This window comes from Heloderma suspectum, chromosome 4, assembly GCF_057233095.1.
Source record: "Heloderma suspectum isolate Gila_16-S chromosome 4, 16-S_ref, whole genome shotgun sequence".
Classification (NCBI taxonomy): Eukaryota; Metazoa; Chordata; class Lepidosauria; order Squamata; family Helodermatidae; genus Heloderma; species Heloderma suspectum.
Window position 1 is genome coordinate 136166891 of NC_139461.1, and position 21934 is coordinate 136188824.

The 21934-nt window shown below is 42.5% G+C and overlaps 1 protein-coding gene across 6 annotated transcripts in view; it reads right to left on the reverse strand.

Annotated features, from left to right (window-relative positions):
* NFX1 (nuclear transcription factor, X-box binding 1) overlaps positions 1-21934 on the reverse strand; it is a 52714-nt gene that overhangs the window by 10627 nt on the left and 20153 nt on the right. For 4 of the 6 annotated variants that reach the window (XM_084850615.1, XM_084850619.1, XM_084850614.1 and 1 more), the window contains exons 10-19: positions 19191-19288; positions 17679-17709; positions 15486-15568; positions 12480-12588; positions 11197-11316; positions 10016-10095; positions 6729-6959; positions 2692-2765; positions 1623-1724; positions 788-829 (exon numbers count right to left, since the gene is read on the reverse strand). In XM_084850615.1, coding sequence (XP_084706741.1) covers positions 788-829; positions 1623-1724; positions 2692-2765; positions 6729-6959; positions 10016-10095; positions 11197-11316; positions 12480-12588; positions 15486-15568; positions 17679-17709; positions 19191-19288 — 970 coding nt within the window. The remainder of the gene's footprint in view (positions 1-787; positions 830-1622; positions 1725-2691; positions 2766-6728; positions 6960-10015; positions 10096-11196; positions 11317-12479; positions 12589-15485; positions 15569-17678; positions 17710-19190; positions 19289-21934) is intronic. The other 2 variants (XM_084850618.1, XM_084850617.1) reach the window with 1 other exon arrangement.

Sequence of the window (21934 nt, forward strand, 5' to 3'; positions counted from 1 at the left end):
AGAATACCGGATTGCTAACCTGCCCTATAGAAATGATATCACCTCTGGAGGTCTTCCTCTTGTTGCCTCTGCCAACTGAAGTATGGCAACTGGCAACTAGGGAGATGGCCTTCTTAAGGTAATTTGCCTGGTGTCTACTTTATCTTTTTGGTGGAAAATCTTTTCTCCAGGCTTTTTAACATTTTAATTACTGGTGACTGGTTTTATGGTGCTGTTATCTTTTTTCTTATTTGTTATTAGTTTTCTGTTATACATTTCATTTATTGTATTTAGTTTTAATGCATTCGTAACTGACCCTGCAAAAAATTATTTTGAAGGGTGGGACAGCAGTCTGTTTAATATAATATAAAGTAATTCCAGCATGTTCTGGTTACCTTCACTTTCTTCAGCATGGTATTTAAGCACTTGCCTGTTAACTGAGGGCGAAAAGGAATTGCACACAAGCAAATGCATGGAATTCCACGCAGATGAGTGGACTAGAGGAGGCAGGATGGAGCGGTCCTTCCCTTCCTCTGCACCCAGCACAGAAACCAATAGGGCTGTCGGAGTAGGGAAGCTCCCTCCTCTCCCAGCATAGAAATGCATTGAGCTATTCCAGGAAGGACTGAGCACTCCCATCCCACAGAAGGCTAGTAACTTTTTTTTGGCAGGCTAGTAACTTTTTGTGAGCTTATTTACAAGGGTGTCTTACTACTCTTACATAATCTAATTGTACATATTGTTATACAGTCTAGAAGAGAGCTGATTTATTAGTCATGTTGAAATAAATGATAAGATCATTACCTACCTGTTTCTTTCAAGAGCTAAACATTCTTCATCACACTGCAGCCTAGATGAACAAGGACACAATACATAAAGTGATATTTACCTGAATACTCTATCACACCCATATACCAATAAATACTTTTTCAGCAAAGCAGCAGAATAGTGCTTATGTTTGCCATGGCTTACCATCAACTTGGCATGTCACAGAGAGATTGTAAATGATAGTATCTGGTATTATTTGGACATGTTGTTTCACTGGAACAATTCTATGTAGAGCTTCTGAGGAACATAACAAGTTGCCTTAAACTGAGTTAGACCACTGGTCCATCTAGCCAAGTATTGTTGACACTCTCCAGTGACTCTCCAGGATTTCAGGCAGGAATTTTTCTAGCCCTACCTGGAGATTCCAGGAATTGAACTTGGGACCTTCTGCATGCAACGCAGGTGCTCTACCACCAAGCCACAGCCCCTCCTTCCTCTCTCACCATCCACAGATGATGGAAAGCTCATGAGCATACAGCTACTATATGGTCAGCAGTGGCAATAGATTAGAGAACAACTTCTGTATCACAAAAGTTCCAGTGGCAAGCCCACAGCCAAAATAGCTAACAATGGGTAAGCCTTGGTTTATTATTTTTTTTATTAAATTCACACCCTGCCTTTCTACAACAAATAGCAATCAAGGTGGCTAACGCTGAAATACAAGATAAAATACAAAATTATATTTCAGCAAACAGCTTAAAAATCAAAAGCCTGCCTAAATAAAAACATTTTGGCTGCTGGTGGATGGATGATAAAGTATTTCATGTCAGTAGTAAATAGATTATATTTAAGCATTACTATCAAGATGTAATTACCTGGTTTGCTTCATTTCCTTTTTTGTAATCAATCTGCTTATCTCTATTGAATCTCCAAGTTGTGGATCTGTTAACTTAGAGGCTATAGAAATAGCAGCTATTCTGGAAGAGAATGATACCGTATGATATATATATATAAGGTGTTTAAATGGTGTTCCAAAAAATTACTGGGTATGTCAGGGAAACTAGTGCTGAGTGCAGTGGCTGAATACACCACCTTAATGAAAGAAACATTAGCCTCAGAAAGCTTTTGTCATTCTGGAATGAGACACTGTCTTCTATCAGGGAGATTTGAAAAATAAATGGAACCTTGCCATAGGAGATTCCATCCATAATTGCCCCAGATCCTGTATTTGAACCCTTGACATTAATTCTGCCATCTGAAAGTCTTAAAAGTTGCATCCATTATTCCATTCAGACAATTACTTTCTTATATACCAAACGAGAAGATGATTAAATCAGCATCTATTAAAATGCCAACTGATTTCCTGATAGGATTTATTAAAAGTACTAGAAGTTTGAATAATTTTTCACTCAGAATCTACAGTTGAGAAGAAGAAATTTTATACTTTCTTTATATAATTTATATATAATTTATATTCAGTAAATCATTCATGCATTTGCTGCTAAGCCAATACACAATCTGTAAATGTGTGAATCAGAAGTATTGTGGAGGTGGACTTCAGTTAAATCAAATTTAGAAATATTACATAGTTGTGATTAATATAACCAAGTATAAAACATTAACAAGTTAATACAGAACCAAAACAAGTATTTCCATAAGAAACCTCCAGCTTGCCATAGTAAAGAGCAGGAGGAATACGAACACTTGCATGTAGCATATATTGCAGAGCTACTACCTATCAGCAGCAAAAGAACACAATTCAATGCCAGTATGAAAGAGTAAGGGAACAAAATTAGTTGAGGAGGAATAGTATTTTCCAGGAGACATGGATCAATTGCTACCATATTAATGCATGCAGAGGCAAAATGACAGCTACATATGATTACTGTACAGAAGCAAGGTTGTCAAGAAAATATATGTGCAGAAATCATAGTCCAAACATACCTTTGATAAGTGCTTGATGCTTCTGAACAAATCATAGTCTCCTTTCTTCTTCCACACTCACATTGAAGTTCAACCTGTTACGTCACAAAAACAATAATTTAAAAGTTCCCCTTAACATGGCAGTAACGTAGCATATTTTTTTTACTGCCTTAAAGCAACAACAGTTAAGCACTCCTTTATTCCCCAAATGAAATGGATTCCTTTCAAATGGATTCATATTTTTAAGACAGTTATCAAATTGAAAGTCAAACTACTATGCTATGACTGAAAGCATTGAAGTCATATCTACTATGATGCCCCTTCATGGATCACTGCCTTGTTGTGGCGAAGGGGCCTGCGTAACTCAGTGAAGCCATAAGCTATGCCGTGCAGGGCCACCCAAGACGGACAGGTCATGGCAGAGAGTTCTGACAAAATGTGGTCCACTGGAGAAGGAAATGGCAACCCACTCCAGTATTCTTGCCAAGAAAACCCCATGGAACGTATCACAAGGCTAAAAGATATGAGGCCGGAAGATGAGCCCCTCAGGTTGGAAGGTGTCCAATGTACTACTGGGGAAGAGCAGAGGGTATTTCCAAGTAGCGCCAGAAAGAGTGAAGCGGCTGGGCCAAAGCCGAAAGGACACTCAGCTGTGGATGTGTCTGGTGGTGAAAAGAAAATCCGATGCTGTAAAGAACAATATTATTTAGGAACCTGGAATGTTAGATTAATGAATCAAGGTAAGCTGGAGGTGGTCAAACATGAGATGGCAAGATTGAACATCGACATCTTGGGAATCAGCGAACTCAAATGGACAGGCATGGGCGAATTTAATTCAGGTGACCATCATATCTACTATTGTGGCCAAGAATCCCTTAGAAGAAATGGAGTAGCACTCATAGTCAACAAAAGGGTGGGAAAAGCAGTACTGGGGTACAATCTTAAAAATGACAGAATGATCTCAGTACGAATCCAAGGCAAACCATTCAACATCACAGTAATTCAAGTCTATCCCCAACCACTGATGCCAAAGAAGCTGAGGTTGATTGGTTCTATGAAGACCTACAACACCTTCTAGAACTAACACCAAAAAAAGATGTCCTCTTCATCATAGGGGACTGGAATGCTAAAGCAGGAAGTCAAGAAATCACCGGGATAACAGGCAGGCATGGCCTTGGTGTACAAAATGAAGCAGGACAAAAGCTAATAGAGTTTTGCCAAGAGAACACGCTGATCATAGCAAACACTCTTTTCCAACAGCACAAGAGACGACTCTACACATGGACATCACCAGAGGGTCAATATCGAAATCAGATTGATTATGTCCTTTGCAGCCAAAGATGGAGAAGCTCCATACAGTCAGTAAAAACAAGACCTGGAGCTGACTGTGGCTCAGATCATGAGCTGCTTCTTGCAAAATTTCGGCTGAAATTGAAGAACGTAGGGAAAACCACTAAACCATTCAGGTGTGACCTAAATCATATCCCTTATGAATATACAGTGGAGGTGAGGAATAGATTTCAGGGATTAGACCTGATAGACAGAGTGCCTGAGGAACTATGGACGGAGGTCCGTAACATTGTTCAGGAGGCAGCAACGAAATCCATCCCAAAGAAAAAGAAATGCAAGAAAGCAGAGTGGCTGTCTGATGAGGCTTTACAAGTAGCTGAGGAAAGAAGGGAAGCAAAAAGCAAGGGAGAAAGGGGAAGATATATCCAACTGAATGCAGAGTTCCAGAGAATAGCAAGGAGAGACAAGAAGGCCTTCTTAAATGAACAATGCAAGGAAATTGAGGAAAACAACAGAATGGGAAAGACTAGAGATCTCTTCAAGAAAATCGGAGATCTCAAGGGAACGTTTTGTGCAAAGACGGGCATGATAAAGGACAAAGAAGGGGGACCTCACAGAAGCAGATGAGATTAAGAAGAGGTGGAAAGAATACACAGAAGAACTATACAGGAAAGATCTTAATGTCCTCGATAGCCATGATAGTAATGTCCTTGATAGCCATGATAGTGCGGTCACTGAACTTGAGCCGGACATCCTCGAGAGTGAAGTCAAGTGGGCCTTAGGAAGCATTAGTAACAACAAAGCTAGCGGAGATGACAGTATTCCAGCCGAGCTATTTAAAATCCTAAAAGATGATGCTGTTAAAGTACTGCATTCAATATGCCAACAAATTTGGAACACTCAGCAATGGCCGCAAGACTGGAAAAGGTCAGTTTACATTCCAATTCCAAAGAAGGGCAACGCCAAAGAGTGTTCAAACTACCGCACAATTGCGCTCATTTCACATACCAGCAAGGTGATGCTCAAAATCCTACAAGCTAGGCTTCAGCAGTATGCGAACCGAGAACTACCGGAAGTACAAGCTGGGTTTCGAAGAGGCAGAGGAACTAGAGATCAAATCGCCAACATTCGCTGCATCATGGAGAAAGCAAGAGAATTCCAGAAAAACATCTATTTCTGCTTCATTGACTACGCTAAAGCCTTTGATTGTGTGGATCACAACAAACTGTGGCAAATTCTTAAAGGGATGGGAGTACCAGACCACCTTACCTGTCTCCTGAGAAACATGTACGAGGGTCAAGAAGCAACAGTAAGAACCGGACATGGAACAACCGAGTGGTTCAAAATGGGGAAAGGAGTACAACAAGGCTGCATATTGTCACCCTGCTTATTTAACTTATATGCAGAGTACATCATGAGAAACCCCGGGTTGGATGAATCAGAGGTCGGAATTAAGATTGCTGGGAGAATTATCAACAACCTCCGATATGCAGACGATACCACCCTAATGGCAGAAAGCGAAGAGGATCTAAAGAGCCTCTTGATGAGGGTGAAAGAGGAGAGTGCAAAAGCTGGTTTGAAACTCAACATTAAAAGAACTAAGATCATGGCATCTGGCCCTATCACTTCCTGGCATATAGAAGGGGAAGAAATGGAAGCAGTGGCAGATTTTACTTTCTTGGGCTCCAAGATCACCGCAGACGGTGACTGTAGCCATGAAATTAAAAGACGCTTGCTCCTTGGGAGGAAAGCTATGGCAAACCTAGACAGCATAGTAAGAAGCAGAGACATCACCTTGCCGACAAAGGTCCATCTAATCAAAGCTATGGTTTTCCCAGTAGTAATGTATGGCTGTGAGAGCTGGACTATAAGGAAGGCTGAGCGCCGAAGAATTGATGCTTTCGAACTGTGGTGCTGGAAGAGACTCTTACGAGTCCCCTGGACTGCAAGGAGGTCAAATCAGTCCATCCTAAAGGAAATCAACCCCGAGTGCTCATTGGAAGGACAGATACTGAAGCTCCAATATTTTGGCCACCTAATGCGAAGAGAAAACTCTCTGGAAAAGCCCCTGATGTTGGGAAAGACTGAAGGCAAAAGGAGAAGGGGACGGCAGAGGATGAGATGGCTAGATAGCATCACCGATGCAATGAGTATGAACTTGAGCACGCTCCGGGAGAGTGCGCAGGACAGGAAGGCCTGGCGTGCTATGGTCCATGGGGTCACGAAGAGTCGGACACGACTGAACGACTGAACAACAACAACAACTATGATGCACTATGCATTTTATTAATTATGCCTTGAGAAAAACTGGATGTGGTGCATGTCTATGGGAGAAATGGCCAAGGTGCTCTGGTTTTCCACTCCCCACCCCCCGCCACAAAAAAATACACTTCAAAGCCTAAGATAAATCTTCTTCAATGCAACATACTCAACTGAATGGATAGGGAAGTTAAGCAAACAAGGGAGGGGAGGAGAATTAAACAAGAACTGGACTAATATTTTAGTGGCTCTTTTAGGAAATAAAGCTGTGGACAGTGAAGCTTTGATACTTGGATATAAGTATGTGGAACCTGTATAAACACATATGGTGAAATCAGTTTAAACCCAAGATTGAAGCTTTTATATTCTGTAGACTGGAGCCACAAGGGAAGCTTAAAGTTTAAGCTATTCTATGCCATCAGTCAAAATGACATGAAATGTAAACTCATATTTTAAAGACATGTCTGGTTACTGGCTGAAACCTGCAATGCATTTTTGATGCCACCTACCTTTGAACTGCAAGATGTTGTAGGACAAGGTAAAGATGGATGGCACGGAGATGTACATGGATGATTACAGTGAAGTCTAAGAATAGTACAAGGCTGCCTGCACTCTTCGTCTATGAGGCATTCCCCCTTGTGGCAGATCCTTTTACATTTGTGCATTCCACATTTTAACATTCGATCACAAGGAAGACCACAGGAGATGTCAGTGAGGTAACAGGGAATATTGCTCCGCAACTAAGTCAGGAAGGAAAAAACAGAGATGATTACTGGACAGGCTAGTAACGAATTAGTTAAGAATGCCTACTGCTGATAGAATATTTAAAATCAGATATACTATCTCCATAGGATAGACTCAAGAGGCCCATCTCACACTGCGGAGTGACATTTTGGCGGACATATGAAGAGAAACATCTACACACATCCTGGACTCCTAAATGGGTTCATCACATGTCTAGCTCAAAAACCAGGCACCTATGTTGCAGTGAGACATGTGACAAACCCATTCACAAAGCATATATCTGCACAGAGGCTGCTATCAGAAGTTAACTTAGGGCGAGAACTATAGAATCACATGCACTACCTATTAGTTCCATTTTAGATAGAGGGCAAATCCAATTCAGAGCTCCTTGAACCATATACTTTTGCTAAAGGATTTTTTTTATTATTATCAGTGAGTCTCTGGGCAAGGGCAACTTATCACACTTCGTCATCACTAATTGTGACTCCAGAAGCAAAAGATTTTAAAGAACAAAAGCAAACTTTGTGGTGCATTCATTTGTTCGTCTGTTCCTCTTTTTTGTCTTAGCTGAGCTGAAAGCCTTCCAGTTCCTTATGTATTTATTATTTTGAATATGCCCAATAACCAATGTTCTCTGGGTAGATTACAAACAGTTAAAAGACTAAAATGCCATATACATAGCTAAAATATAAAACACAACACAAATATTTAAAAGAATAAAATACAATATGATACAAAATAACAGCACAGAATCAATAAAACAACTATAAAAATATAAAACTAGGTCTCTAAAATGCCTGGGAGAAAAGAAAGGTCTTTGCCTGATGCCAAAAAGATAACATAGGCACCAGGCAAACCTCTTTTGGGAGGGTAGTCCATAAGAAGGGGTGCCACAACTGAGAAGGCCCTCTCTGTTGTAGCCACCTGCCTAGCTTTCTTTGGCAGGGGCACCTGGAGGAGGTCTCCAAGGATGACCGAAGGGTCCAGACAGGGACATACAGGAGGAGTTGTTCTTTAAGATACTTCAGTCCAAGCATTGAGGGCTTTGAAGGTTAACAACAACACTTTGAATTGGGCTAACGAAGCACTGGCATCACGTGATCATATTGGCCAATCCCAATTAAGTCACCAAGCAGCTCTATTTTAAACTAACTGAAGTTTCTGAACCATCTTCAAAGGTAGCCCCATGTACAATGCATTGCAGTAATCCAACCAGGAGGTTACCAGAGCATGGATAACTGTTACCAAGCTATCTCTGTCCAGACAGGGATGCAGCTGGTATATCAACCTAAGCTGATAAAAGGGGCTCCTCATCACTGATGCCACCTGGGCCTCAAGTGACAATGATGGATCCAGGAGCACCCTCAAGCTGCGTGCCTGATCTTTCAAGGGGAGTGCAACCCCCTCCAGGACAGGTTGAACACCACTCAACTGGGCAGATGAATCACCTGCTAACAGTACCTCCATCTTGTCTGGACTGAGCCTCAGTTTGTTGCCCCTCATCCAGTCCATTACCCAGCTCAGGCACCGATTCAGGACATTCACTGCCTCACCTGGGTTAGATGAAAAGGAGAGGTAGAGCTGGATGTCATCGGCATATTGATGGCACTTCAGTCCACATCCCCAGATAATCTCCCCCAGCAGTTTCATGTAGATGTTATATAGCATGGGGGATGAAACTGAGCCCTGTGGAGCCCCGTGACATAACTGCAATGGAACAGAGCAGTAATACTCCAGCACCAACTTCTGGAAGGTACCATCCAAGTAGGAATGGAACCACTGTAAAACAGTGCCTCCAGCTCCCAACCCAGACAGGCACTCCAGAAGAATACCATGGTTGATGGTACTGAAAGCCACTGAGAGGTCCAAGAGAACAGGATCACATTCACCCTGTCTCTCTCTTGGCAAAGGTCATCCCATAGGGCAACCAAGGCAGTTTCTGTCCCAAAAGTGGGCCTAAAGCCAGACTGAGATCAATCTAGAAAAATCAACTTCATTCAAGAATGCCTGGAGCTGTTCAGCAACCACGTGCTTGAGCATCTTGCCCAAGAAGGGGATGTTAGCAACCGGCCTATAGTTGTCCTCCACTTCTGCGTCCAGGTCAGGTCAGGTTAAGCTCTCCCAAGGAGGAATTTACAACCTCCTGGACCCAAGCAGCCATCCACTCCTAAATAAATGTAGCAAGCCAAGATGGGCGAGAGTGGTTGGTCGAACTTGGCCAAGCACCCTGTCTGCATCCTCATGCCTCCACAACTGAAATTCATTCACTACAGCTACACGGTGCTGTGGGTATCTGGACTGTTTGAACTACGCTAATAGAAGAGTCTAGGTCATGCAAGAAATGAAAAATTGTATCTTCAAACGGTTGTGTGAATTTATCAGAGTGAGCTGCTGAGGGTGTGACCTATACCAAATAACTGGTCTTGGTGGAATACTTAGGATCCTTATAGGAATCCTGAATAACAGTCAGATATTAAAGCGTTCCTTCCACTATATGAGAAGGGACACATTCTTTGCTGCCCACCAAATGATGTCTTTGCTCCAAGTAGTAAAAACCTAACAGATCTTATGTAAACACTTCCAACATCCTCAGTTCAAGAAAAGAAATGAAATACTGTTCTGTGTGTATGCTGAAAGTGAAAAAAAAAAATCAGTATTAACTTTGCTTTCACTTGCAATCTGAGATGAGGAAACATTAGCTTTGGTTTTGATTGGAATTGCACAGCCAATTAGATGAATTCATAACTTTATCTTTGGTTTAGGATTATGTACATCTGTGGTTTTATTTTGTCCTGTTTACAAGTCAATAAAACATGTGTGTACTCTTTTGCACGGTCTCTAGGGATATTCACCTGAAAAACATTAATTATAACTTTGAAACTGCTAGGATTGCCCAATATTGTATCAGCATCCATCCATTGCTACTAATGAATTTTAAGAAACAATGAATTTCTAGAAATGGAAAATGTTTAGCCCCACACCAGTGTCTGTACAATCGAAAATAAAACATGGCTCTAATTTATCTCCAAGATAAAAATGTGAATCCACTTACTTCATGCCTTCCCATACACCATTTCTGAACGAGGTATGTACATGGTGGACACTTCTCTTCACTATGACAGGAATGATATACTGCAGCAACAGAATAAGGAGAAGTTTAAATAATGGAGGAAAATGTTTTGTAAGTAAAAACAAAAACTTGTCATACTGGATCTCAGTCCTGTAAGCTTAGGAGAAGAGCTCTATATTAGCTCTTATATTAGCACACACAATCTAGGTTAGGGTTTCAGGGGATACTGAACGTCTGCACAAAACACTGCAAACTGTGGCACTATTATTATTATTTTTTTTGCGAGTGTGGTCTTTCTTGACATGGTACATTGCACCATGAGAAGAAAGCAGATCAGATTAACTCAACTGGTACTATAGATCATCTCCCCAAAACTACATTGTTCCATGCTAATTGAAAAAATAACTAATAACAATTAGAGAGCAATCCTATGGTCCCTAGACAGTGTCTGGGGGGCAGGGACGGCACAGGATAGTTTGGATTTAGGGATCCAAGGTCTGAGACAGTGCTCTGACCTTGGACCGAAGAGTCCAAGCTCCCCACCCCTTCTTCCTCATAGCTGGCGCAGAGAGAACCACACTGTCTCAGGGGACTGGGGAGGCCGACTTACAAAGAATCCTCTGGCCTCTCCAGCCTCCTTCCCTCCTGCTTCACAGAGCCCCAGCTAGACAGGCAAAAACACCCACCTAGCAAAAATGCAGAGCGGGAAGAGCATGGAGGCAAAGAACACCCCCTCACTCCTCCCACTCTACATAGAATGCCCATCACCCAGTCTTCAGAGGCTGATGGGCATCCCAATAGGAATGCGCCCTTATTCTACTAACAAATATTGAATATTTTATTCAACTCCCTTTTATCTCAGATAAAAATGCCTAACTGAATGCCTACTTTTTAATATTTCATGATGTTACAACATAATATCTCACAATAAAATACAACTACTAATGGTAAAGATGCTTTGAATGCCCTGACACCTGTATTTTATTATAACAAAAATGTCATGGAATTCATAAATTAATGGATTCCAAGATTCAAATTCAAAACTTAAATCTGCTTTTGCTTTTTCCTTACACCATAATTTTGAAAATGTTCTTCATCTGTTTCAAAATTCTGTTTTAACATCTACAATTTTTTTAAAAATACGGTTTAGATGTAGGTCTTACCTGGATGATCACATTCATGAGGTCTGGTACATGAATTTTTACATTCTGGTGGTCGAGTACCACAGGGAATTGGGGGATAAATCACTGATTCACCACAGTAACAAGTTAATTCCTCAAAACCTGAAGTAAAACAAAAACAAAATTAGTCCTTACTTTAACCATACTTAACAATTAACAGCTTTCTAAGACATGCTGTTGAGCTAAAAGTCAAACTAAAATGTAGGAAGGTAAGTAAATATAGCAATATAGAGGCCAGACACTTTTTTTAAGAAACAAAAATATAGCAGACAAATGATAAGTGAAGCAGAAGCCATGAAAGAGCCTGAGAAGAGCAGAACAGAAAAAAGGAAGATGCATTATGTAAAGAGAATAAGTAAAACCATGGTTGTAAAATTTGTTAAGGATACCACAGAACATCAAGGACTTAAGGCATTGCCCAAATAAATTGAGGAAGGCCTTGAAGATCCTCTTTAATTGTTCTACATAGCTACCTTGGGTTTCAGATTGTAACTAACTACAGAAAAACAAAGAATCAGAAAATTGAGAACAGAGGTCTCTCCGGTAGCAGTTTGCCACTGGCTTCCATAAATAATGCCATATGTTCAAAAGGAGAGCAGAATTAAACTACCTTTCCCCCCCTTCTGCACAGATGTGATTAGTAGCTTCTAACCATGAAAATAAAGTATGAAATAAGGTACAGAAGCTAGAATAATGGATCTTCTCAGTGTCATACACACCCATCTTCCTTCTGGAATAAATCATCCATCTGGGTGACCAATGCTATCTGAGTGCCAAATTCAGGACTGAAGGCAAGATGAAATGGACCCAGATACTCTTGTGTCATGCAAAATGTGTGGAGTTGCATAGCAACCACCCACTTCAGTATCATGCCCTGAAGAGGTATACTTGAACCAGCCAATAGCTGTTACAATCTTCTGGGTTCAGGGAGGGCTTCTTCAGAAATGGTTTCATGTACTGTGTGGAGGATTGCAGCCTTAACACAGTATTTGCGGAGAGGGGGCAAATTCAAGTGAATCAATCCTATGTATTGTACAAAAAAACCCTGACATCCTATTAGGTAGCTAACCAAACAGACCATATGTCAACAGGTAATAGGCACTTATCTAGAAAAAACTGTTGCAACTAAAGCAAATGCTATGGGACTTAGTCACAACTAACTTTTGCTGGATTGGGCCCAATGTGCTTAACCATCAAAATGGAGTTTTAAACAAATTATTATGAATTTGAAAACTAAAGAGCAAACAATCCTAATGTACACTCACTGGTCTGCCAACACTTCTGACAGTTGCCACGGTGACAAGGTTCTTCGCATCTATGGATACCACAATTGAGCTTGCGTCCGCAAATCAAAGAGCACCTGTGTTCCTTATCCTGGGGGAAAAAAGAAGGGAAAATACTAAGTAACAAAACGACAAAAAAATACTAAATATTCCTATCCATAGGTATGCTAAAACGGATCAAAAGTGTAAGAGATGTCTGGTTTCCCCAATACCAATTGATATGACAGTGAAAGGAAGCGTGATTGGAAGTATTTTATTTATTTTATTAAGGGATTTTTGTTCCACCCTTCAAATTAAATTTTCCAGGACATATAAATGAAATATAATCAAAGAAGAACTCAACAATATAAAAATTGACAATAAAAAATATTTTTCATCAAGAATTAACTATTATTTCATTTTTAAAGGCCTGGCAGTCCTTGTGCAGTCCCCTAACTTATTGGTGTTGAGGGACTTCAATGTACATTCAGAGGCCATCCTCACGGGGGCACCTCAGGACTTCATGGAGACCATGGCTTCCTGGGAGCTGTACCCTATTCCAACTGGGCCCACCCATGTAGCCGGTCCTGTGTTAGACTTTGTGTTTCTTTCTGGAGAAGTGGGGAGTGATCTGGAAGTCAGGGGTATATCCACCACCCCCTTGTCATGGTCAGATCACTATCTGGTGACATTGGACTTCTTGGTTCCACAACCCCTCTGCAGGGGTGGAGGACCTATTAAAATGGTCCACCCCAGGCGTCTTATGGATCCCAATGGATTCCTGAATGCGCTTGGGGATTCCCTACAGCATGCAAACAGCCACTTGGTCGAGACCCTAGTGGGTGGCTGGAATGCCGCAATCACTGGGGCATTAGCTCAGGTGGCTCTGAAACGCCCTCTTCCCCTGAACAGGGCTCGGACTGTACCATGGTCCAATCCGCGGTTATGAGCTCTGAAACAGGAGGTGAGACGGCTACAGCACCGGTGGCGGACGTCTCGCTCCAAAGACGATCAGACACGGGCTAGAGCTGTATCTTCAGCCTATCACGTGGCGGTGAAGGCAGCAAAAAAGGAATATTATGCTGCCTCTATCATGTCTGCAGGGTGCTGTCCCAGGACACTGTTCCAAGTGGTCCGGAGCCTGGTCGGTCCAGTTGCTCCGGAACCGCTGGAGCATTCTAAGGCCTCCTGTGAGGCCTTGGCAAGGCACTTCGCGGATAAAATTGATCAGGTTAGGAGTATTATTCCGTGCACCGTGGTTAGTTAGCGAGCAAGAGGCGGTCTGTGACATACCGGTTTTGTGGGATCGGTTGCAGCGTCTTCCTTCTGATGAAGTGGACAAGGTGCTTTCATCTGTAAAGCCGACCACCTGCTTACTTGATCCTTGCCCATCTTGGCTCATTATGAGCTGCAGAGAGAGGCTGGGTGAGGGGATCAGGGCGGTGGTGAACGCCCCCCTTGAGGGGGGACTGATGCCATCAGCTCTCAAGGAGGCAGTGATAAGACCGCTTTTAAAAAAGCCCTCCTTGGATCCCCAAGTTTTGAACAACTTTCACCCAGTTTCCAATCTGCCATTTTGGGGCAAGGTGATTGAGCGGGTGGTGGTGATGCAGTTGAAGGCACACTTGGAAGAAGCCAATTATCTAGATCCATTTCAATCGGGCTTCAGGCCTGGGCATGGGACAGAAACGGCCTTGGTCGCCTTGGTGGATATGAGGACTTTGGATAGGGGTGAATGCTCCTTCCTTGTTCTCCTTGACCTCTCAGCAGCTTTTGATACCGTTGACCACGGTATCCTCCTGGACCACCTGGAGGAGTTGGGCATTGGAGACACCGTATTACGGTGGTCCCGGTCCTTCCTCTCTGACAGGTATCAGAGGATAGCACTGGGAGAGAAGGCTTTGGACCCATGGCCGCTCACTTCTGGGGTGCCACAGGGTTCCATCCTCTCCCTGATGCTATTTAACATCTATTTGAAGTGGCTGGGGGCTATCATCAGGAGGTTTGGGGTGCAGTGTCTTCAATATGCGGATGACATGCAGCTCTACCTCTCATTCAAATCCTCATCAAGGTTGGCCGTAGAATTTCTGTCCAAATGTCTGGAGACAGTGAGTGACTGGATGAGGAGGAATAAGCTGAACCCTGACAGGACTGAGGTACTTTTGGTGGTAGACAAGAGGATATTGGGGGATGTTGACCTGGTGTTGAATGGGGTAAGGCTACCCTTGAAAGACCAGGTCCGCAGCCTGGGGGCCATTTTAGACTCCCAGCTGTCCCTGGAGGCTCAGGTGCCAGCTGTGAGCCAGACAGCACTGTACCAACTCCATCTGATACGGCGGCTGCACCCCTACCTTCCCATCTCCTCCCATTGGTAGTACATACCCTGGTCTCCTCTCGTCTAGACTACTGTAATGCACTCTACGTGGGGTTACCCTTGAAGACGGTTTGGAAACTGCAGCTGGTACAGAACGCGGCGGCTCGCCTGATTAAAGGCAGCCACCGGTGTGATCACATCACTCCGGTGCTGGAGTTTCACTGGCTACCAGTTGTTTTCTGGGCCAAATTCAAGGTATTGGTTTTGACCTTTAAAACCCTATATGGTTCCGGCCTAGCCTATCTCAAGGAGCGCCTCCAGCAACACCAGATAGGCCGCTCAACAAGATCAGCCTCGGATGGCCTTCACTCTGTCCCATCAACCAGGACAGCTAGGCTGGTGAGGACGAGGGAGAGGGCCTTCTCTGTGGTGGCCCCCACTCTGTGGAACTCCCTCCCTAGGGAACTCTGCCATGCCCCCTCTTTAATGAGCTTCTGCCATGCATTGAAAACTTGGTTTTTCATGCAGGCATTTGGGGTGGGTTAGGGTATTTTTAGAATATGAGGTTTTAATGTTTAATTTTACTGTTTCAGATTGTTGTACTGTTGTACATCGTCCAGAGTGGCCGGGTGACCAGCCAGATGGGCAAATAAGAAATTTAATAAATAAATAAAATCACATATTCACGAACTTACCACGCAACAAATTTCACTACACTTGTGTCGTCCACATGACAGTTTCTTGTTACATCGCTTGTCACACAAGAATGCAACTTGAACTACAAAGCAAAAACATTATTTAAATTACTGTTATGCATTGAAAATTAACACGCTTACCCTTAGACTGTAACTAATTCTATCTGGTAAGAAAACGCTTTTAGCTATTGCAAGACTTATACAAGGACTGTATTCAAAATATGCAGAAAGAAAACTACATTGACAGCATAATGTAATATTCACAGACAAGATGCCTTTGCATTTAAGAGAAAACTGTTATATATTCATTGTTTACCACTCATTTGAACTTAAGACATAACTTTCGCTTATTTAATGTAAGATAACTTTAATGGTATCTCATGAAATAAACAGCAAAAGGGGTTATCAGTTGTGGGCAATCCTTGGGGAATATCTGTGTACTTCATACACATGCAAGAATTCTGTTTATCAGCTTCCATGAAAACTTCTGAAAGCGTAACCTTAATGTATACCAGTATATTTTGAACACAATACATCAGTACCTATTCTACTGTGCAATGTTTTTTTCCCCTCAACTATTTTAATAACTATGGAATACCAAGATGACAATGGCCATGATTACATTTATGATATTACATTGGGTTCACAGCATTGGCTGTGATCAGCAAAACTCTGGAAGTGAAGGTGGCTCCTTCTCTTTCAATAGTTAGTAACTGAAAGCTTCAGCTGAGTGCACGGAACTAATCTTGTGAACTGCAACCACAAAATGTAAATACGAAGGGAGGAAGGGGGTACCCAAACTCCCAGCAGTAGTAGGCAGAGACAAAAGGTTGCTTGGATTGAACATCAACTCAGCAAGGTAGGCTGCTACCACCTCTTAAGTCCAAGCTTGCCAAACTTTTGTTGCCTTTGTCCAACTGATCGCTGCTGCTGTCTCAATCGGGAATGGCAAATCCCCAGAGAACATCCTTTCCTCCGGCCAGTGGCACTCTACTGGCTCCTAAATCCATAGGCCAGTCAGCAATGTCTCCCAGACCATGAGCCAGCTCATCCATTCTCTCCACTCCTGAAGAAGCAGCTCCTATGACCAATAGTGGTTAATTCCACAGTTGCTGCTGAGCCTGTTAGGGCTGTCTAGATAGAATCAACCCTAAGCACTTGGTCTTTAGCCAAGCTTGATCTAGCCTGCATTTTTCCTGACTAGCAAAATAACAAAACCCTGTAGCTATGTTTCCAAAGGCTCTCACACCATCTCCCCAAGAGAATACTGTAACCAAAATATGTGCAATTCCAAATCAGCCTTAGTATCTTATCCCATCCCTACCACCATGTGAAGGGAGGAAGGGGGGTACCCTAGTGGTAGGCAGGTACAAAAGGTTGCTCAGATTGAACACCAACCCAGCAAGGTAGGCTGCCACCATCCCTTACATCCAACTCAGCCTGATCCAGGGGACTCTCAGACTGTATAGAACACCCTTCTGGCTAGTAAAACAAGAGCCCAAGCCAGCATCCTCTAGTTCAAAGCCCTAGGCCTGAAACCTTGAAGAGTAGCAATAACCAAGAGGAAAGCTCTGGACTCTTAAATGGAATGAAACACACACATTTGATTATGATAGGTGGCAAGTTTCTTTACAATAAAGGGAGTAACATAAAGAAGAACCAGAGTGAGTACTGTTTGGAAACAGAACTTACAGGGCAAAACAACAAAACTGACCAAACCTGTCTATACATACCAATGGCATGGGTCTTCAGTAGAACAGGACCTCAGGAAGCCAATAATCCAAAGCAGACAATGGAAAGGGCAAAACAAAACTAGATAAAGAAGGTGACTCTCCCTGCTGCTCGGTTTTCTACCCAAAAGCCTTTAGCAAATCTGAGGTAATCCCTATTAGCCAAATATGAGCTAGCTGGAAACAACTTGCCCAGGCTTTCTAGAGGGACAGAAAGTTTTCACCAACCCTCACCCAAATTTATTCATCTCAATTAGTAAAGTTTTACTGTGGCCTTGAAACCAGGGATGGTATGAAATAACACCCCCAGGTGCCTAATGACAACATGCAGACCCAGGCTTATGGAATGGAACTATACAGACTGCAAAAACACAGAAGAATGGATTTCTTTACAATAAATATTGCACATGCTTCTGATATCATATTCATTATATGCTATTACTTTTTTGTTAAGATTATTTACCTTGATTTTTGAGAGAGGCACAGGGAACTTCCTAAAGGAAAGACAATTACTTGCATTATAGCTAAGTTATGTATATTTGACTGACATTCAAAAAAGATAAAGCATGCTAGGATAGCCAATTTTAATCACTGGAAAACCCCAGTACACTAGCCTGATTATGGATGAAGAGATCCAGTAGGCTGTGAGGAAACTGACTGATCTCAGAATTACTCAAAAAGCAGTCAGCTTCTTACACCAAACACTAACAGGTGGGGAGAGGAATGCAAGACAGTAGGTTTTTCACAATCAGCAAGCAGCCTGGAAGTACTAACCCAGGCTAGACTCTGTCCCTGGAACTTCTAATATATAGAAGAGCCTATCACAGTACCTATAGGCAGGAACTTGAACTGGGTAAATGACTGAACACATCAGCAATAGGCTGCACTATGTGCTTCACAACCCCATGGGTGAGTATACCAAAAAATAAAAAGAAATGTGTCCTCTGTAGAAGGACAAACTTCCTTTCTTTGAAAGCAACATTACAGAGTGCTACAGGATTCCCCAACAGGAGATGGTATATTTTCCTAGAAGCCAGTGTGAAAGTGAGTTTATGTCCAGAAACCCAAATACTGAGAACACATGGAATCAGTCATGGATTGGATAAGAAATACTCATCAGATATTAAAATACAGGAAAACCAGCAGTATTTGGGAGTTCACACTTAAATATCACCTAGAACTTCTCCACACAGAGGCTTTATGCCCCATGATTTTATTGGGGCTTCGGCTTCCAGATTCTTTATGGGATTAAGATCGCCCTTTACATGTGCTCCCCTCCCCACCTTCACCTTGATCTACGAGTTATATATGCTTCATTTATACAACCACGAGATGGCACTGTGGTCTAGCTCCTCTTATTGCAGGATTTCCTCTTTTCATGGAGAAATGGAAAACGGAACGTTTGTTGCTTCATTATTTCCATTTCAAATTAAACCGCAGAATTGCTGGGAAAGTATGAGAGTTGCTGAAGGTTGATGACATCATGTAAAGGACCCGCAAACGTCTGTGAATGACCAATCTCAATCGCAGGATAAGTGTGGGGAAGCCCCAAGTTTCAGGCAAGCTGCATGACTTGAATTTTCAGATTTGTATATCATTGGTTCAAGCCCAGTTCACAAGTTAACAAAACAACTTTGATAGACCTACCAGTCACTTCAGAAAAACGAGGAGGAAAATGCCAAATGATCTGTAGCTAAGAGTTACAGATACACACATTTCAAAATATAACACTCTGATGAAAATATTATGTAGGACTGCAATAATTAGAAATTCAATAAAAGTAGCAAAATATATTAATAATGGAGCACACACACTACATACGACAGTGGGGGGAAAACACAGTTTTGCAAGGTGAGATTAAAGGATAACCACACATATATAAAAACACATAGATAATATGTTTTAGTCTTCTGTATGCAAGAGGATGCTAATGTTTTTACTTTCAATATTGTTTCTTATTCTTTTCACAAATTACCTTTGTTTTTAAAGCACATCTGCAGTAAACTTTTGATGTGCGAGAACACAGCCCACATTCTCCTTCATGGCAGAGGTTTTCACATGTATGAACAGCATCTATGCATAATTTAAAAAGTGTATTTTTAACTGAAGCTTTAATATACTGAAACAATATATCTCCTGACAAAAATAATCACAGAAGACAAAATTGTCAGAAACAAAATACTAGTTATACAGAACACTGCTTTCAAAAGCCATTTTGAAACATTTTAACATTTATAATGTACTGAGATGAGTAACATATTATTCACAGGATCTTGTGAAGTAGGTTAGGCCGAGATATTGACTAGCCCAAGGTCACCCAATGAGCTTCATGGTTGAGCAAAGATCTGAGAGTAGGCTGCCCTGGTCCAAATCTGATACTTTAATTGTAGCCTTCCCCAACCTCGTGCCTTCTAGATGTTTTGGACGTCAACTCCCATCATCCTCAACCAGCGTGGCCAATGATCAGGAGTGCTGGGAATTGTAGTCCAAAACACCTGGAGGGTATCAAGTTGGGGAAAGCTGCTCTATCCATTACATCACACTGGCTCTTCACATCACAATGGGAAAATGCTCTATTTAGCAGCTCTTGTTCAGAATTCACCAACTTGGAAAAAATATTGTCTTTATTACAATGCCCACAGGCTTTATCCTGGTGGCTAGAGAGGCAAGAGGTGGTGCAGGAGTACAAACATCTGGTAAAAGTGTTGTTTTCAGCACCTCCTGAAAACAGCTCTTTTCCAGGAAGCCTTCCTTGGTTGAACAGTACAGTACAGTTCAGTTTATTTATTTATTTGATTTTTATACTGCCCAATAGCTGAAGCTCCCTGGGCAGGTCACAAAATTAAAACCTCAAAAATACAACAGAAAATATAATAAATTAAAACCACAGAATGAAAACTCAATCACGGTAAAACCTAACAGCGCTGCAGATATTTTAAAATGCAACAGCAGATTTAAGTCAGCAGAGCAAAAAACTGGAATGCTAAAATGCTAAAAATACCTGGGAAAATAAAAAGGTCTTTACTTGGCGCAGGAAAGAGCACAATGTAGACACCAGATGAACCTCTCTAGGGAGTTCATTCCACAACTGGTGTGCCACAGCAGAAAATGCCTTTTTTCTGGTAGCCACCTGCCTTGCCTTTTTTGGCAGGGGGTCCTGGAGAAGGACCCCTGAAGATGACCTTAGGGTCCAGGCAGGTACATATGGAAGAAGGCGACCCTTCAGATAACTGGCCCCAAGCTGTTTAGGGCTTTGAATGTTAATACCAACATGTTGAATCAAGCCTGGAAAGGGATTGGCAGCCAGTCCCCGTTAACAATCTTGCTGCCCTGTTTTGGACCAGCTGCAGTTCTCGGACCATTTTCAAAGGCAGCCCCACATATAAAGCATTGCAGTAATCCAGACGAGAGGATATCAGAACATGGATAACTGTAGCTAGACTATCTCTGTCCAGATAAGGGTGAAGTTGGTATATCGGCTTAAGCTAGTAAAAAGTGCTCCATGCCACTGACTTCATCTGTGCCTCAAGTGACAGTTCTGGGTCCAAGAGCACCCCCAAACTACAAACCTGATCCTTTAGGGGGAGTGCAACCCCCTCCAGAACAGGTTGAATATCACCCAGCTGGGCAGACGAACCACCCACTAACAGTACCTCAGTCTTGTCTAGATTGGGTCTCAGTTTATTGGCCCTCATCCAGTTCATTACCATGCCCAGGCACTGATTTAGAACAGCCACTGCTTCACCTGGATTTGATGAAAAAGAGGTGTAGAACTGGGTCTCATCTGCTTATTGATGACACCTCAGCCCACACCTCCGAATGACCTCCCCCAGCGGTTTCATGTAGATGTTAAACACCATGGCAGATAAAATAGAGCCCTGTGGAATCCCATGGCATAGTTGCCAAGTCACAGAGCAATAATCACCCAGCATCACCTTCTGGAATCAGCTATCCAAGTAGGAGCAGAATCACTGCAGCAGAGTGCCTCCAACTCCCAGCCGAGACAACCTATCCAGAAGGATACCATGGTCAATGGTATCGAAAGATGCTGAGAGGTCAAAGAGAATCAACAGGGTCACACTCCCCTGTCCCTCTCCAGGCAAAGGTCATCCCACAGGGCCATCAAGGCAGTTTCCATTCCAAAACCAGGTCTGAAGCCCAATTGAAATGGATCTAAATAATCCATTTCCTTCAAGTGTGCCTGGAGTTGTCCTGCAACCACCCATTCAAGTACTTTGCCCAGGAAGGGGATGTTAGTCACCAGCTTATAGCTGTTAACATCCTCTGGGTACAAGTTAGGCCTTTTCAGGGGTGGCCTAATTACTGCCTCTTTTAAAGAGGCTAGTACCACTCCCTCTCTCAAGGAGGAATGTACAACCTCCTGGACCCAGCCAGATATCTGTTTCTTGTTTGATGTGACAAGTCATGAAGGGCAAGGGTCAAGTACACAGGTGGTCGGCCAGGCTTGGCCAAGCACCTTGTTGGCATCCTCAGGCCCCAATAACTGAAATTCATCCAATAAAACTGGACCAGACGATGCCCTGGACACCTTTACTAATGGAACTGCATTAATTGTGGTGTCCAATTCACGACGAATCTGAGCGACTCTATTTTCAAAGTGCCATGCAAACCCGTCACAGCATGCTACCGAGGGTTCCATGGTTTCTCTCCCTGGCCCAGAATGTAACAGGCCACAAACCACTCAGAAAAGCTCAGCTG